This window comes from Numenius arquata, chromosome 18 (assembly GCF_964106895.1).
Source record: "Numenius arquata chromosome 18, bNumArq3.hap1.1, whole genome shotgun sequence".
Lineage (NCBI taxonomy): Eukaryota > Metazoa > Chordata > Aves > Charadriiformes > Scolopacidae > Numenius > Numenius arquata.
Genome location: NC_133593.1, coordinates 11,391,836 through 11,408,934, shown reverse-complemented (window position 1 = coordinate 11,408,934; position 17,099 = coordinate 11,391,836). Strand labels below are relative to the sequence as shown.

The following is a 17,099-nucleotide window of genomic DNA, read 5'->3' as shown; positions in this document are numbered from 1 at the left end:
TTCCTTTTTCACCTCCCATTTCCCCCACTCCTTTAAATAATCTGCTGAATGTCAAATTTAAGGTGAGGTTTTCAAGAGTGGGTGGTCCAGCTTCCACCAATTTCAGTGGCAGCAGAGCGTGGTGAGTAAACGTGCTGCCTGTCCCCCTTTTCCTGCCCCGTCCCCGCTGTGCGGCTGAGGCTGCTGCTATGGGTCCCCTCAGGCAGCACGTCTGGCTGAGGACCAAACCTGCCCTGGTCCTTCACCAGGTTTTTCTCTACTGATACCTTGAATAGCTGCTTGAGCAATAAGAACATCTTGAACATTGAACTCGGGTGCTGGTTGTCCTGTTCTCAGCTGCTTGCTGATCCATGCATGGAGTTTGAGGCAGGCTTTAAAATTTCAGGGTCGTTGCCCTGGAAATGAGTTATTTTTCCCTATTGTAAAGGGACAGAGAGGAGAGAAAAGGGAAGAAATACCCAGCAACAATTTGGGGTGATACCGCAGCAACAGAACTCCTGAGCGATCGCTTCTGCTGCGCCCAGGCCACAGCTGCAGCAATGGGGAAGTGTAATGAGAATAATTATTCACAAGAGTAAAGAGGCAGAACGCAAAACACGCATGTATGGAAGAAACATGGATGACCCTATAGAAAGAAGAACAAGATCTGGTAATGCCAAATGTAAGGAATTCTAAGGGCCTGAGTGAGCCGGAGAGTGACTGCTACACTGCTTTTACGCCTTATGCCTCTGTAAATACAATTTTTTTAAGTGTAAAGCTGTTCAAAATAGGAGCTGGGGGTTGCAAAGAACTTGAAGAGATTAGTCCCCCTAAAGCACAAAAAACATTCAAGTGAATGTTTTTCAATCACATTTAGCAGTAGGATTTCAAGCTGGTAATTAAGTTGCTTCCAAGTCCTCCTTTGCCCAGAAGCAGTAATACGTGGTCACTGCGGTGATGCCCTAACGGTTTCTGGGCTCAGCACCACAGTCCTCTCCTCTGACCTTTTTTATAACATGGATTATGAAGTTCCCAGTGGTGGTTCCTCCAGCAAAGGCAGTGGGAATTTGCCCCTCTCTGCCAGCGCTCGGAGAGCTGCACTGTGTCTCTGAGAGGCGCATGTGATTCACTCCGGCTTCAGCGCACGCAGGTTGTGGAGAATTTCCTGCCCTCTAATAACCCCTGCCTCTGATTAATTATCTTCTCTTTTACATAGTTGCCTCTTGTCTGCGTTGAATTTTTCCAGCTTCAACCTCCAGACATGAATTCTTTTTATGCCTTTGTTCATCATCAAGGATCTGTCTTCTAATAATAGTTATCCAGATAGTTTAGATCATTCATAAAAATTTAAGCAAGCAGTTTAACCAAATAGCCCGTTTTCTGTACCATCGAAGTAACTGAAATGAGGCTTGAAGCAAATCAGTGCCACTTTGCTGAACTTTAAATATATGCTTTAATGCGGTTCCAGCTAACCTGCCCTTGTTCATCCAGCAGCAGGTGACTGAAATTCAGAGCTGCTGCGCTGCCTGACAGCTTGGGTACAGGGAATTCGTGGGTATTCCTCCCCCTGCAGCCATCATTTCATTTATACTCACCTTGTTTATTAAAAATCGATAGTAAATGTTTGGCTTTGGGCTTTAAAATGAGAAATGCTTTCACTGGAGCGATCAACTTAGTATTAAACAGAATTGCTTGCTTTTAGGAAGCGATTTGGTTGAGATTCTCTTTCATCCACATCAGCTGCGTTCACTTGAAGCTCATAATTCTTTGTGTTTCACCAGTTACTACATTAGGGAGAATCCAAATTACATACCGAGTTTGAGTGTTGGGTGGTGGGAGGTATAGTTTTCATAGGACACATTTGGGAAGTGTAGCGGATGCCCTCAAGCTGCCGTAGGATAGGAGCAGTTTTTAAGTAGAATAAATAAATCAGCCACCAGCTTTTGCTTTTTGGTTTGCGGTTTTTTTGAATAACTAGTTTTGTTAGGATAAACTGTTTGCCTTTGAGAAGTTTCCCAGTTCTCTGTATGGTGAAATAACTGCAAAAGGGTTATTACACTTGAAACGCCACAGAATGATAATTTGGAGACAAACAAGGCTTTGTCTCACTGATGCATAAAGTAATTACTGGGCAAAAGTGCATCATTCTCATTTCAAAACCCGTGGCCTGAGAGTGGTAAACAGCTGAAAAATGGGTCGTTTACTGTACATAAAGTGGAAGTGCCAAATTTTAAATTAACTATATTTGGGGTTTATTGTTCTGTTGAAATTCCAAAGCAGAAATATTTGTTCATAATAACATCCATCTGCAAACAGGCGTCCGGTGTGAAGCGCGTTAGGGGTGTCTGACGTGGAGAATTCTCCTGCAGAATCTGGCCACGCACCGTACATTTTAAGCAGGGGGTGACTGTGCCTGGAATCACGCAGTGGGCTGCTTAATGAGCTTTCCATTATGCATCATGTGCTATATCTGAAGTTCGCTAATTTTCTGACCTGGTGAAATAGATTTTAATAAGCTTGATGTAACGCAGCGTATAAAGACAAAGAGAAACACTTAACGGGGCTGTCACAATAAGGGGCTCTGAGCGGGCTGGGAGATGCTAAAAGTGTTAATAGAATTGATCAAAAGCTGAGGAAAGAAACTCTCTGTTTCCATGGAGGTCTGCCCTGTGCCTTGCTTGGACCCTTCTCTCTGCTGTCGTGTGGATGACGCTCTCCCAGTTCTTTAAACTGACAAACTGGGGTCACTGGTGGGAAACACAAGATGTTTCAAGCAGGGCTTGTAGCTGCCTCCACGTTCGCTTCCCTCGGACTTTGGGAGAGCTTCAGTAGAGTCCTCAATCAAATCCCAAAGAGTTAATTGCCACTAAACAATGATAACATGTCATGAATGATTTGGTAGAATCCCAATTTGGTAGAATCACCAGTTCTAGCTAAAATGTGATTTCTCTGGGTATATATTCTTCTCTAAATGTTGAGCATTTAGTTGTTAATCTAAAGCTTGAAACGGTAGCAGGTTTTTTTCTTCCTCATTCTTGTTTTCTTATAGAAAGGGAGGGGGAGTCTGAGACGGAGAAGTCTGAAAGATGAAGGTTTTTAAACATAAAGGGATTGTTTTGGGATGGAGCTTTCCCTTGTGCGTGCTCACCATTAAAGACTACATTTTTGTCCAGTAAATTGGACCCACGCCTGCCTGCCTTCAAAAAAAAAAAAAAAGGCTACCAGGCTCTTCTGCTTCATGGTTTCGAGTCTCTGATACTTTTGAAATGAAGCCTAAAGATCCTACAAAGAGGATAACGCTGCCTAATGGAAAGAATAATGCAAGCGAGAACCCATTTGAAATGACAGCTGTGAGCCTTGCGAAGCTTTTCTGTGCTGATCAAAGCTGCTGGTAACGGTGTTTGAAAAGAGGATATCAGTTTCCCCCTCTCCTTTTCCCACTCAACCTGCAGACGATTGTATATATTCCAGACTTGGCACTTTTTTCCCTGGGAGATCAAGTGAACCTCCTGAATGACCAGTGTTGGGATCAGCGGGCTGGGGAGCACTGTCAGCGTCAGAGGCAAGGTGTTTTGGGGGGGGATGCAGGCTCCGAGCTCAGTACCCTCCTGCCTGGGGCCTCTGAAACGCCCCACAGGGACATGGGGACTTTGCGAGACTGAGCTGCAGCGTTCAGGGTACAAATACTCCCAACAATCCGTAAATGGAGAGGAAGGATTTTGCTCAGTAGGCACAGTTTTCTGGTGGCTTTTATTTCATTCTCCATGCATGTCCCATAATTTTGGTTATTTTCTGAAGTCTGGTGCTGGAGTCAGATGATGATTTGAGCATCTCAGCTTCCGTTTTTATTCTTGTTTTAAATCCATGTGCTTATTGATAAGTCTAAATATACGACCTCATATGCCCCAAGTGCTTTAGCCATTGGAAGCAGGGAAATTCTTTGCATGGTATTTTTTGCTATAAGAAGTAATTTCATGATCTTTGGGACTTCTTTTCAGTTTGATTTCTATTGTCTGGCTGTTTGTAAAGACAGGGTCTTGTGTTCCATGGGAACACAAGATATTTGGGGTCTTCAGGTGAGACCTGAAGAGAGCTGAGCAGGTGTGAAGCAGTCAGTGATTTCTCATAGAGGAGCCCCGGGCTGGGCGTCCTGGCAGCACATGGGGAGCAAAGGGGTGTAAAATGGTTCCTGTGTTTTTCACTCGCTCTTGGTTGCCTTGTAACCAGCTTCAGGCTGGGGCAAAGGAGAAATCAGTGATTTGAGAAGGGAATGATCCCACCGGAGTGGGAGACGGAGCAGGGCAGAGACCTGTGGAGGGAGCGTGCCCTTCGCTGGGAGCCCCTCGAGTTCCCCGTAAGGACTGGCCCTGCTCTCACCAGATTTGTTCACAAAGCCCTCGGAAGATCCACTAAATCCTGGGCTCTCGGTGTTCTCTGCTGGGTAATGGCGAGTATGAGACCGCGGGGCTGGGTGCTGCCTGCCGAAACATGTGCACCCCTCGGTCCCCCCTTTCCCAAACTTACCTATCCCTTGGAGAAGGCAGTTTCTTGCATCCAGCCATTGGCTAAGTCTGTGACCTTGGAGCACAGCGTTTAAAACCAGATGTGTCCATCTTCCCTCGCACAAGGCTGCTTCAGTATTTAAAGTGAAACGATTGATGCAGGAAGCAGAAAAATTTATCTGTGAAAAATTGAACTCCAAATACTGGCTTGAGCTCGTTCGGAGCAATAAGAGAGCATGAAATTGATGTGAATCCTCAGGGCTTTCCTGGACAGTGTGCGAGCCCATTGCAAAACAGTTACTGTAAAATATCTTCTAATTGCAATGCCTAAAGTGGGCACTTCTGTCCCTTTGAACAGCTTTGGTATCTTGTTTTCTCTAGGTAATTAGAAGCAGCGGATACACAAAGAAGGACAGGGATCGTTTCGGCAGGAATCGGAGCGCCTTAAACAAACACGATGAATGAATTGATCTCTCTCTCCACCTCCTTTTGATTTCCCAGTTGGCTGAGGAGAGCAGAGGGCTTGGAGGGAGTGGGGCTGGCACCAGCAGTGGGACCATTGCTGGGGTGGGATCTGGAGCATGCTGTGGTTAATGCTTCGCTTGACTTCAAGGCGCTCTGGTCCAGGCGCCCATTCTTGGCACCCTGTCCAAGCCACTCGTTAAAAATGAACCAGGGGGCTGGCTGCAGGGTGCAAAGAGCCTGCTGATACCTCCATGGCCCGTGGGGTCCCCCCACAGTCAGCATCCCTGCATCCCCAAAGCTACCTCTCTGTTTTCCAGAGAAGCCTGCACTTCCCAGGAATTGCCAAGGGAAAAAGGTGGCACTGGCATGTCACACACTGGGCTCTGCCAGCTAATGCGTCTCCTTGCTCCATGCTCTGGCCCTTGGAGGTGTTCCATGCCAGGGTCCCCGTCGGTCAGAGTGGGATGGATCTCATCCACCTCTGCTGCTGCCCAGGGAAGAGAACCCAGGAAGGTGCCACTGGGTCTCAGCAGCTGCATTTTGCCCTGTTTCAAGCCCTGGTGCCAGGGGAGGGCAATGCGTGCAGGCACTGGGGTCTGGGGAACCAGTAACAACCAGGTTCCTTCTGGGGGCCTGGAAATCGGCTAATGCTTTCCTCTTCACTGAAGAGCTGCAGATACCTCAGCTCTCAAACTTTAATACAGTGTTGTGACAGCACTGGCAGAAGGGTGCTAGAGGCTGAAGTTTCTTGCGGTTCACAAAATAGGTTCAATATTAATTGCAGTGTTACTGTAGTGCTGTTCTTTGGTGTAGAAGTTCATAAACAATGGCAGGGAATAACAACAGTGTGACCACTGTTAAATAATGCTATAGGGCTGGTGCAAGGGGAATTACAGAACTCAGTGGCGGAGCTTGAGCGGAACGTGCAAGAGCCCAGCTGCACCCTTGGCTCTCTGCAGAGGTCTTTCTCAAGTCATTTTGCTTCTTTGTGCCTCATTTTATCCCATCTGTGACGTGGGGACGGCGTTGGCTGCCGATCACTGGTGAGAGGTGTGGGGGAAACAACCAGTGAAGTACAAAAGTAAGTTAGCCCAGTTGTGAGACGCCGCACAGCACTAATGTGCTCAGCAGCATGATGACAGGGAAATTTCTTTTCAGCCGAACGAGCTGATTAATGCCGTGCCTGGCAAATGTAATTGCAGTGTGGGGGGGATTGATTACTTTCAGGACGTTGGGATTGATTTAGGGATCCTCCAGCAATGGAGCCAGCCCGCGAGTCTGTATCAGTAAGCAGGTTTTTGCCCATCTTGATAATCAATCCTGGTTTCCATCTCCTGCTTCTGGAACCGTACGGTGCTGCCGCTCCGCCTGCGCCCGGCCGCAGCGTCCCTGGGCAGAGCGCGATCACACTTGAGTTGTTTGGAGTGCCATGTCGTGCAGAGGCTTTTATCTCAGAATTGGGATAAGAGCTTTCTTTTGGGGGTGGAGGGATTAATTTTTCACACATCTGTCCCCTGGAATGCAATAACAGATCCTTTGTTCAGGCTCTTTCCGTGGAGTGCCTTCTCCACCCTTGTTATTTCGTTCTTCTTTTTGCATGGCAAAACTTTTTGTTCTGCATTTCAAATAGATACTGAGCGTCCCTGGCAGTTGAACAAGAGAAACAAACTTTCCAGCCCTGTTTTTTATGCTGCTTTCAGGGGGTGCTTGGTGATTTGAAGGGTATTTGATTGCTTTTGGCAGAGGCATTTTATTCCGTGGAAAATCCACAGCTCCTCTGATCCTTTACGGATGGTTTAGGGAGCCCCTGAAGCTTCCAAATGAGAGATTTGCTGTTGGCCAGCTGGTCTTGGAGGTGCCATGGGAACGCTGAGGACTCTGCTCTCGGGACGGGCGCTGCGGTGGGCAGGGAGTGGAGGAGGAGAGGCTTGCAGGGACGGTGCCAGCTCTGCTCCCTCCTGACCCACAGCTGGAGGGCTCGGGGCTTGGCCAAGGCATGGCTCGGCATGAAAACGGAGCTCCAGAGCCTCAGCCCTTGTCCTGCTGCTGTTTGAAGGTTGGTTTGACTCTTAACACCGAGGTCTTCTCACTCCAGGATATCGCAGCCCCAGCCCTAAATGTATATGGGGCACCCAACCAAAGTCGATGGCTCCATCACCAGCAAGAGGGAATTTAGCACTTGGGCATTTGGTTATAATATCCCCCGGTCCGGATGTGCTTCCCCCTGCATCCAACTCCACAGCGATTGTAGCAGTTCATCAACACGATAAAAACAATCAGGTTCACATCAGCGCTAAGGAGCAGGATTTGCTGTGCGGTGCGTGGGCTCTGCGCACGGGGAGCAGCAGCAGACAGCAGCCTGGGGTAGCTGTGCATACATTTACCTATACTATTTTTTTTTTCCCCCAACAGCCCTATTACCATATTTAAATGCAAGTATGTCTTTTTTTAATTGATGTTTTAAGTAGCTTCAAGTCACTCTAGCCTAGTTGTTCTCTGCTCCTTTCCCCCTGGTAGATTACCTGTAGCTGAGACGATAGTGCTAGAGGTAGCGGGCTTGTAGTCTGCTGATTTCTCGGGGTCTCGCTCTCTCCGTTCCTGGAGCTCGCTGTCCTCTTTTTCTGTCACCTCGGTTGTTTTTCTGTGGTTCTTCAGCATTGCAAAGCAGCTGTGATCAAAGCCCTGGAGCCTGCTGGAGGGGCAGGTCCCATGGTGGTGACAACCCCGGGGTTGTCCCAACGGGCACCAGGAGCTCCCCAGAGACCAGGAACCTCCGAGGGTTTGGGTTGACTTTGCAGCAAGGGGGTTTGGGGTCCTTGCTGATCACCTGGACCTTGCTGCTGCCCTCTTAAAATACGTATATTTAAAGTCAGAGCCTCTGGCAGATCTTTTGAATATTAATTATGTAAAGAAACTAAATCTGCAATCTTGCTAGCAGCATTTCATTCATCTGCAAGGGCTCAGTCCCCCTGTAGCAGGGTGTATGTCTTAGAGCTCCTTGATCTGCGGCTGTTTTGCTTTCAAAAGCTTTTTTTTCTTTCTTTCTTTCTTTCTTTTTTAAATTACATTCCGGTGAATTTTTTTTCTGCTTGATCCCAGCAAATCTGTGATCTTGACATGAGGACCTCCTCATATTTTCCATTTACTGCTATGTCTGTAGATCAGCACGTTATTATCACTTGCAAATAAGCACGAGAAGAGAATTCCCTGGTTGTTTTGCGGAGCGGCCTGACCCTGGCCGTTTGAGAGTATGGAGACGTAAGCTGAGCGCTTGCAGGCTCTGCCGCCAGCCTGTCCGCCCCGGCACCTCGGCTTTCGTGGCATGCCGTGGCCAGGTACCACGTTCCTCTTCTGCCAAGGGGATTTGGGCCACCGTTGTGCCGGCAGGGACCACCGGCAGCGGGCACCCGGCGAGGGCTCGGCTCTGTCTAAAGACGGTGCCCGTTGATGGCACGGAGAGCCGGGACGGCGACCTCTGGAAACGCCGTGCCCTCGGCGGCTGCCCCACGCCCCGCAGAGACTCGCGGTACCCGCTGGCTTCTTTCTTTACCCTTCTCCTTTTCTCCACGGCCAGGTTTTCCGGCAGCGGCTTATGGACCAGTAGCAGCGGCAGCCGTGGCGGCAGCAAGAGGATCAGGTAGGGGGGCCCGTGGAAGAGCAAACCCTCAGAGTGCAGGGTCAGGTAAAAGCTCTGTCGGTATTCTGTGTGGCTGCAGCTCTCCATCATTTCTCTGATTTTCCTCACACTTATCCTGGGGACCTGAAAACAAATGATAAAAAAAAATAAAAAAAAAAAAATAAGAGCTAAGTAATCAATCGCAAACCAAACCCAAACTACAAGCAGAGGCCACGGGGCCTGGAGCACCTTGCAGGAGATTGGCGTAAGAACTGCCAAAACCAGGGTAGATATTCTGATTTGTTTCTTTATTTATTCCTTTATTATGTTGGTTTCTTTGTTTCCTTGGTTTAAATTCGAGCTTATAAAGGACACCCAAAAAAAAAAAAATAATAATAAAATCGATTTGTGCTCTTGAAAAAAAGGTTTCGCTTCTCATGGAAAGCTGGCGCTGGGGTGAGGGGGCGGCGGCGGCCCCGGGCGATCCCGCCATGCCCAGAGCCGCTCTCGCCTCCTCCTGCCGCCACCTGCGTGAGGTTCGGCCTTCATGGGACACCTGGCGTCCAGGGACCGTGTCCCCTTGGGGACAGTGTCCCCGACCCGCGCGGGTGAACTCCGTCCCTCACGCTGCTGGCATCAAAGCGCGGCTGGCACCTCTCTGGCCCTGCCCGCTTCACACCCCGGCCTGCCTTCATGGGGAACGCCAAAGCTTTTCTTCCTGTCCTTCTGAAAACTTTTATTTTTTTCCCCTTAAGGGAAATAAATAAATCGTTGCCAATTGCCGCTACTACCTTAGGTTTTAAATTTAGCCCAACATGTGAATTAGTGCTTTGCGCAGGTAATTAAGTGTTCAGTAGAGCCATCAGTGAGCTGTTGGCTCGGGGCTGCCATCTTGGCTCCCCGACCTGCCCAAATGATTCCGGGATGGAGCCACTGCCATCCCCGTACCTCCTGCCCGGCCCCGCAGCCGCCATCCCCAGCTGGATGGCTTGCACGGCCGAGGTGCCGGAGCAGAGGACATGGCGGTGGCAGCGGTTTCCAGCTCACTCATGGCGCAGTCCTGAAGCGGGGGTTTCTCGGTGGCTTTTCTGGCAGCCCCCGGGTGGATTCACCGGGCTCTTGCCGAAAAGACCCGACCAAACTGCCGCGTGAGGGGCTAACGAGGAGGGCGCAGGCCCAGGTGTGTCTCGAGTGTGAGCCTGATGCCATGGAGGCCAAAGAAAGACACCAGGAGAACTCCGTTCCATGCAAACTGGCACTGCTTGCAGGCTACAAAGGATTATCTGTACCAGTTTCATCTTGTGGCATGTAGAGAGCGCCTAAGGGGTGACTTGCCAGACTGGTTATGGGGATTCCCCATCTCCCAGCTTTTCCTACTGCCCCTTCATGGTGGAGGGGGGGAAAAAAAAAAAAGAAAAGAAAAACAAACCTAGAGATTGATTTTGCATATGATTTCGGGAAAACAGACTTCAATGTTTCTGCCTCTTCCTCATGTTTTGCCCTTCAGGTTTTGTTTTACGTGCAAACAGACCTGGTGAGTTGCCCCTTAGCAAGGCACAGAGGGTTTGGCTGGATTAACGTTGCTTCCCTGATTATTATTATTTATTTTTTTTTAATTGGAGTGCTTTTGGTGCCCATTACAACTGAACTGAGCATTGATCAATTCTGTGCCTGAAAATCATTTGTCTTTAATTTGAGTGTTTTTTGGTTTTTCTTTTGTTGGGTTTTCTGTTTTGTTTTGGTTTTCCGTTTTTTGGTTTTTTTTATTTGAACTTGCAATACAAAACTAAATCTAACCCTAAATTAACAACACCCTTTCTGGCAAGTTTAAAGAGCAGTATGGTGTTTGGAAATGTCTTTCAAGCCTCAAAATTGCCTGTGTGCACAAAACTGGCAAAAACCCCAAAACTGAATCAAAAGACACCCCTCCCCCCCTTTCCCCAGCCCCGAGATCTCAAGGAGGAAGATGGGTTTGTCACCGCCCTGGCCCCGCGGCCGCTCACATTTGCGGCAAAACATGCTCTGGGAACGGTGGTGTTTTACGTAGAGTCATTTCCATCCAAAGACGGTTTTCGGCAGGGACATCCTGAGTTCGCCACTTCCATCCAGCAATGGTAGTGAATTGTATTCAGGAGCAGTGGAGTACGACCGATCTTGCGCTACAGCGTACGGGCCCGATTCATTACAAGAAAAATGGTTGGGGTTTTTCGTTTTTGGTTTTTCCTTACTCTTTGGTTGGGTTTTTCTTTTTCCTTCACAAATTTGCACAGCCCCCCTTCACGCGTGCCTCATCCAAAAGCACAGAGCGCAGCACAGTTTGGCCCTTACTGGCCCCTTTCTGCCAGTAAATGGAAAAAAGCTGAAAAACACCCCAGGAAAGCACATCCCACCGCCCCTCCGCTGGGAAGGGCTTTTCCCCGAGGCTGATGGAGACATCCCCATGGCTACTGCCCCTTCTGCAGCGCTCCGGCCCCACCACCTCACTCCAAATTGACCTCCTCTGCTCTCCAGCCCCATCCTGCCGGTTCTTCCCCACTGTCCTGGCATCACTGCACAGCTCGGCCCGGGCACCGGTGCCCGCCAGCGTGTGTCTTGGTCTTCCAAGGAGGCTGCAGCCCTTTGGTTCCAGCCCCCTGGGCTGCGTGGGCACTGACCACCTCAGTTTCTCCCCAGGGTGATGTTCCTCCTCTTAGTAAACCTGCAAAAGGAGCCCGGCCCCGGTTCTGTGCTGCCTGGTCTTCCCTGCCCTCGCCCCTTCTTTTTTTATGGCAGTGTGTGAAGATGCGGTCACCAGTTTACCTTGCCAGATAAACAAGTTCTCCTCTTCTCTGTCACGGCAGAAAGGGACATTTCCCCCGGCTTGTGCTCAGTGCCACTCAGAAATTCACGTCTAGCTTAGGGTGAATTCAGCAATGCTTCTCTTCATAAATCACGTGCCCGATCGACATCCCAGCGATGAGGCGATAGCTGAGGTCCCTGAAGGAGACGGGGAGGTTTGGCCACATCCGTTCACTGTGCTGCCAGATCCCTCAGCTGGTTTGGACAACCTCATCCATTCTTGTATTTTTTTTTAATGAATTGGGACCTGAGCCACGGAAAACAAGCAAACTTAAAAAGTCTGAATGCTGCAGACTCCTCCTAGACAACTTCACTATCAATGTCACGTTTCTTTTGAATCCACCTGACATATCCACGTGTAAAACATTTTTGTCGTGTAAATGCTTTTTTTTAAAATACAATCATGGGGGACACACACACATTTTTCTCTTGCATTCGACATGGGAGGGATTCATTTGGCAGGAGAGCGAGGCAAGGAAAATTTGGGAGGAGAGTGTTTTCGCTTCTTCCTCTTTTGGTTCATTGACAAGTCTGAGATCTTCCCAGTTCCCAACCTGTTGCCACTGACTGTTCCTCCCTGGGGACTGGAGACAAAACCACTAAGGCCATCCATAACCCAGCGTGCCTGTCCCGGGTGAGTGGCACGGGCTGCCACGGCCACGCTTTGCCCGCCGAGATGGCCGGTGGCACGCAGCGCGGCGGGACAGCGCGGTGCCGCGGCACCAGGAGCTGCTCCCACCCCCACTTTCCACCCCAAACCCCCGGCACATCTGGATTTTGGGCACCAGTCCCCGCTTGCCAGTGCTGCCTTTGAGCCCTGCGCCCCGACAACCCCTTACTGTACTTTATACTTGCCAGCTATAACAAATCTCGTAACGTGAGCTACTGACCTTGATGGTGAGTGTGAGCAGTTATGTTTTGTTGTTTTCTCTCTTGCTTGGTTGGGGCTGCTGTGAGAGAGGGTGTCTCTGAGGCATACTTTCCGGCCTCTCTTACACTCGGACGTGCACACCTCCTCTCAAACACTCTTCTGAGCGCTCTCAGCGGGAAGGTTTGTCCACAACTATTAATCCTCTCTCAGTGTCCAGCTTCTTGTTAGTAGCAGCTGGTTGCATGTTTTTTGCTTGTTCGGACGAAACGGTTCAAGAAACAACTCATATCAACTCTTGAGAAATGTCTCTATTTTTTTGTACACTTTCTTTCTTTTGATGTTTTTTATTAATTTCCCTTACTTAAAAAACAAAACACCTGTCGTCCCGTAAAACATTTCACATCTCCCCTTGCCTGTTCTTAGAGTGTATGTATCTGTGGGACTGAACTAAATGCATGCACTGTAGTAGTCGTACTGGTAGCAGTAGATGTAGTTGTAGAACATGCATTGTTGAGTTGATATTATAGGTATCATCAACGTGAACTAGCGTGGCAGTTAAAAGCATAGCCTTGGTCTGATTGAAAGCGTAGGGCTATCGATACAGCAGAGAGCTGCTAACGGCTTGGATCCATAGTACCGGATTTGTTAAATCCCATTATCTGGAAGTTTAAAATTGAACCCGGCTGTAGGCAACCTACACCCTCTGTACAAGAACCCGCACATGCTGTTACGTTGATAGTAAATTTGCCATAATTTTTAATTCAAATTAAACCCCCTAGGAACTAAACCGCTGACTATAACTATATTCTCTTATTTTTATTTTGTATTAAAAAGAACTTAAGATATTTTAAAAATCATTTTACAATCATGGTTTCTTCATCAGCCTGTTACTCGTCCATATTAGCCCATAGAATCATTCGTTGGCAGTCGTAGACCAGATGTGCCGAACGCAAATCACTCCATTTGGGGTAGCTAAGCAATAACGGTGTGTGTGAAGCAGCTTCCCACAGACTGTCCTGAGACACGACGCGATTGTTTTTAGGTCATAAACCTTAAATCTTGTTATGCAACGGAGACTCAGAGCCAGTGGTGGGTCGTACTCATTGCCTTGTCACCCAGCTTAAGGGAACGTTTTTAAATGAAGATTTAACATTTCATAACTACCAGCGTGAGGAGTTCAAGGCAAGTTCATCGTCTTTGCCGTTGAGCCAGCCAGTGTCTTTGCTTCTTGTGCCCGGGTTTCTCTGCTAAACTTCTAAAATTCTGTCACGGTTGAAGCTGCAGTCAGTAAATTTAACAGATGGTAATTGAGATCCCGAACTAGGCATTTGTTTATTTGTTTAGTTTGTTGCTTGTCAGAAAACATCCTGCTGGGACGTGGAAAAGCTACTGTACGGTGTGGTCACACCTTCCCTCCTCCCCGTGCCCCCCGGCCCCGCAATGTGCTGAGCTGGAGCATCTTCCTGCTCCGCTGGGGATAGTCGAGGCAGCCGTTAGTGCACTTATTCCAGCGAGCGCTTTCAAAGGAGATAAAATATCCAGAATGGGCTTTCAAAATGTAATTAAGGATTTGTATCTGCTCCTTACCTCTAATAGAACATAAAGTAAATCAACCAAACAACTGCTTGGATGGGGCTGACGCAATGCAAGCCTGCGCGAGGCAATCTGAGCCACCCCTATTACTTTCCTTATTGCTACTGAGGAGCTAAAACGCTTGTGCATCAAGAGGGAGAATAATTTCCCCCTTAGATCTCAATCTGCCAGGGAGACGGGAGGACCCACTGTTTTAACATGCCAGGCGTATGATGAAGTGAGGAGTGTATCTAAAAGTCAGCAGAGCGACAAATTGCATGGGGTTTAGGAAGCCTTGTCTTACACTTAAAGAAGGTGCTCTAAAAATTTAATCTTGTCATTAGGCACCCATAGTGTTAGCAAATTACGGCCATAAAAAAGTGGGACAATGGTTGGTCTGTGTGTGCGGAGGGAGAGAAGCCACCACCAGCTCACAGAAATGTTGTATAAGGAGGAGCCTTTCAGAGATCCAGCGATGAACCAATTTGGGATTTATAGGGCCCATTGAGAGGACTCCCTCGTGGCACAGCGGCTCTGATGGAACTGCTCTCCCTCTTTTATTCTGCTATATAAAAGTACATAAAGTTTAATCCCAGCTATGTAATCTCAAAAGCCAGAACCAAACGAGTGGACCACTTGGGAGCAGCAAGCGGGCTGAAATTTCTCACTCCGCTGGAACCGCCGGTAATTATGTGACAGAGCCTGGCGGCTGATGCTTCGCAAAATTAATGGCTGCATCAGATTTTATCTTTTGCTTATCTTCACGGCAGAGGCAGTCTCTGCGCCGGAGAGCATCGCGGGTGGCCCAGCGGGGAGGGTGAGGCGCAGGGACCCCGCAGCACCTGGGGCTTTGCTGGGGGGCGGACACAAGGACAAATGTGGTGTTTTGAGCAGAAACAGCAGCAGTCAGGTCTGCACCGAGCCCCTGCCCGAGGGCAAGCACCGCAGGTGCCTCCAGCGAGCGCAGCACGGCTCTGGAGGAGGCCACTCAGCATTTCTGTGGGTGGTTTTGGCCTCGTTACTTACCTTCTTATTCTTCCGTGAGCACTATGGTTACTTTTCTGACTACTACCCCAAACTGAAAAAAAAAATGATGAAAGGGGAATAATTTCTGTTTCGGTTCAGAATTGTTGTGCTGGTCCAGGGTGGGAATTGTGCAGGTCCTTTCCAGAACACAGACAAAAATCGTTTGTCTTGTTTTGCTGTAGGATGCCACTTTTTGATTGTTTTGGTCTGCAAGGGACTGAGGGAGTGTAGTGATGGGTCGGGCAGTAATGGTTTTGAACTGAAAGAGGGGAGATTTAGATATTAGGAAGGAATTTTTCACTCTGAGGGTGATGAGACCCTGGCCCAGGTTGCCCAGAGAAGCTGTGGCTGCCCCATTCCTGGAGGGGTTCAAGGCCAGGTTGGATGGGGCTTGGAGCAACCTGGTCTGGTGGGAGGTGTCCCTGCCCATGAGAACTAGATGATCTTTAAGGTCCCTTCCAACTCTAACCTTTCCATGATTCCTACGGGGCTGAGTAGAAAATTCAATAGATCTAAAACAATTTGGTGCTGCTGCTGTTAGGCCTTGACCACAGCGGCGGTCGTTTTACAGGGCTCCTGGCTGAAGTCTATTGTGGTAAAAATACATCAGCTTTAATCAATAATTTTGTAATAGAAAATCTTGTGCACTTGATAAATCATCTCCAGTGCAATTAGTGACCACCTCTGAAGTGCAGACTTAAGTACAGTGGAAGTTAATCTTTAACGAATTTAGCGGCTAACTTTTAATAGTCTTTTCAATCAGGAGAATTATTTTCAATGGGAAAACGCTCCTTGGCAGAGCTCATCCCGCCGTCCCAGCTGCTGCTCTTGACATACGGCACAGCGGTGATGCTGCCGCTGCCTTGTGCCACGGGCAGGGACCGGCTCGCCAGTGCACAGGACCTGGCCAGCCACACCAGACAGCCCCGCTCCAGCCCCAAAAGCCCCAAACCAGCCAATTATCCGTGTTTGGTTTCCTTTCTCCCGGCGGAAGCGGAGGGACGGAGCTCTTGGCCGTGGTAATTAGACTTTGTTCCATGCAAGATGCGGAGGAGTCAATTGTGAAGTTTGAAACGGGGGCCTTCAGCAGGAGCTCTTCAGTGCAATGAGATACTTGAGCACATGAGCACGTCTCATGCATTTTAATCACTAAACGTGTAAAGTACTCCCTGGGCTGAGGGGTACCTCGCCTGTCTGGCAGCAGTCGCAGGCTGTTACCCATTAGTGGAACAACTACTAAATGTGACGCAGCACACATTCACATTTCACTGACATACTATTGTGAGTATTTTCATGCTGATTCTCTTCCCCAAATGCTTTAAAAGTAAATACATAATTACAGTTATTTTTTTTTCTCTCTCTCTCTCTCCTTTCTGAAATAGAAAGCTGAGAAAGAAGCAGTGGAGTTTTTCCTTGCAGCAGATGTTAGCTTGCATCTGGCTCTGGATTAGCTTGAGGAGCGTGGTGGATTACTAATTGCCAGAGAATGCAAAATTGGTCTGCAGGTATATAAACTTGAGCTATTTAAAAACAATAAATTCACACAGCTGGGTTGTTTGAAGGCTATTTCCTGCTAGTTAAGGCAAGAGCCCAGAGCTTTGTGCCATGAGGACTCTCAGGTGTCTGTGCCCAAGTCCTCCCCTGCCAAGGGGCTGGGGTATCAGCTGCCGACAGCAGAGCTGGTGCCACCAGCTCTTCCCGAGACACGGTGTGGGGGGCAGCACCTTCTCGCGGTGTTTCCTCCTCGATGAGCTCAGGTTTTCCGTGCAGGCGCCGGGTGCAGGCTCTCCCACAGGAGAGGAACACTGTGCAGAAAGCACGGAGTCTGTGGGTTGGATTTCTCTTCCCTTAACCTGGATAAACCCCTGTCCCCCAAGCATCCATCCATCCCATGGGCATCCATCAGCAGAGGGAAGGTACCCTCGAGCAATGCCCTCCTGCTACGGTGACTTAAAATATGCAGCAAAACAAAAAAGACCCATTTTTGTTTTCATTTTCCTCCTGTATTGTCTGTTATTGTACAAAAGGCTTCAATTTAAAATTAACAGGAGTGATAGCCAGTTAATGTGGTACAGTGGGAGGCCGGAGTTTCTGTTGCTATGGCAATGGAGTTCGGCTCATTTGTTTTGTAGATGAGTAATTACTACGCAATTAGAGTGGGCTAAAAATAAAGGGGCCTTTTGTTCCCTGTTACTCATTAATATTAATAAAAGACCTGTCCAGGCTGTGG

General features: G+C 48.5%; 1 protein-coding gene across 5 annotated transcripts in view; it reads left to right on the top strand.

The window, feature by feature from the left end:
• The window catches only part of MSI2 (musashi RNA binding protein 2), a 245,916-nt gene that overhangs the window by 210,291 nt on the left and 18,526 nt on the right, over positions 1–17,099 (top strand). For 4 of the 5 annotated variants that reach the window (XM_074160786.1, XM_074160788.1, XM_074160787.1 and 1 more), the window contains one exon: positions 8,521–8,583. In XM_074160786.1, the coding sequence (XP_074016887.1) occupies positions 8,521–8,583 (63 nt within the window). Of the gene's footprint in view, positions 1–8,520; positions 8,584–10,069; positions 10,097–17,099 lie in introns of all 5 variants that reach the window. The other variant, XM_074160785.1, reaches the window with a different exon arrangement.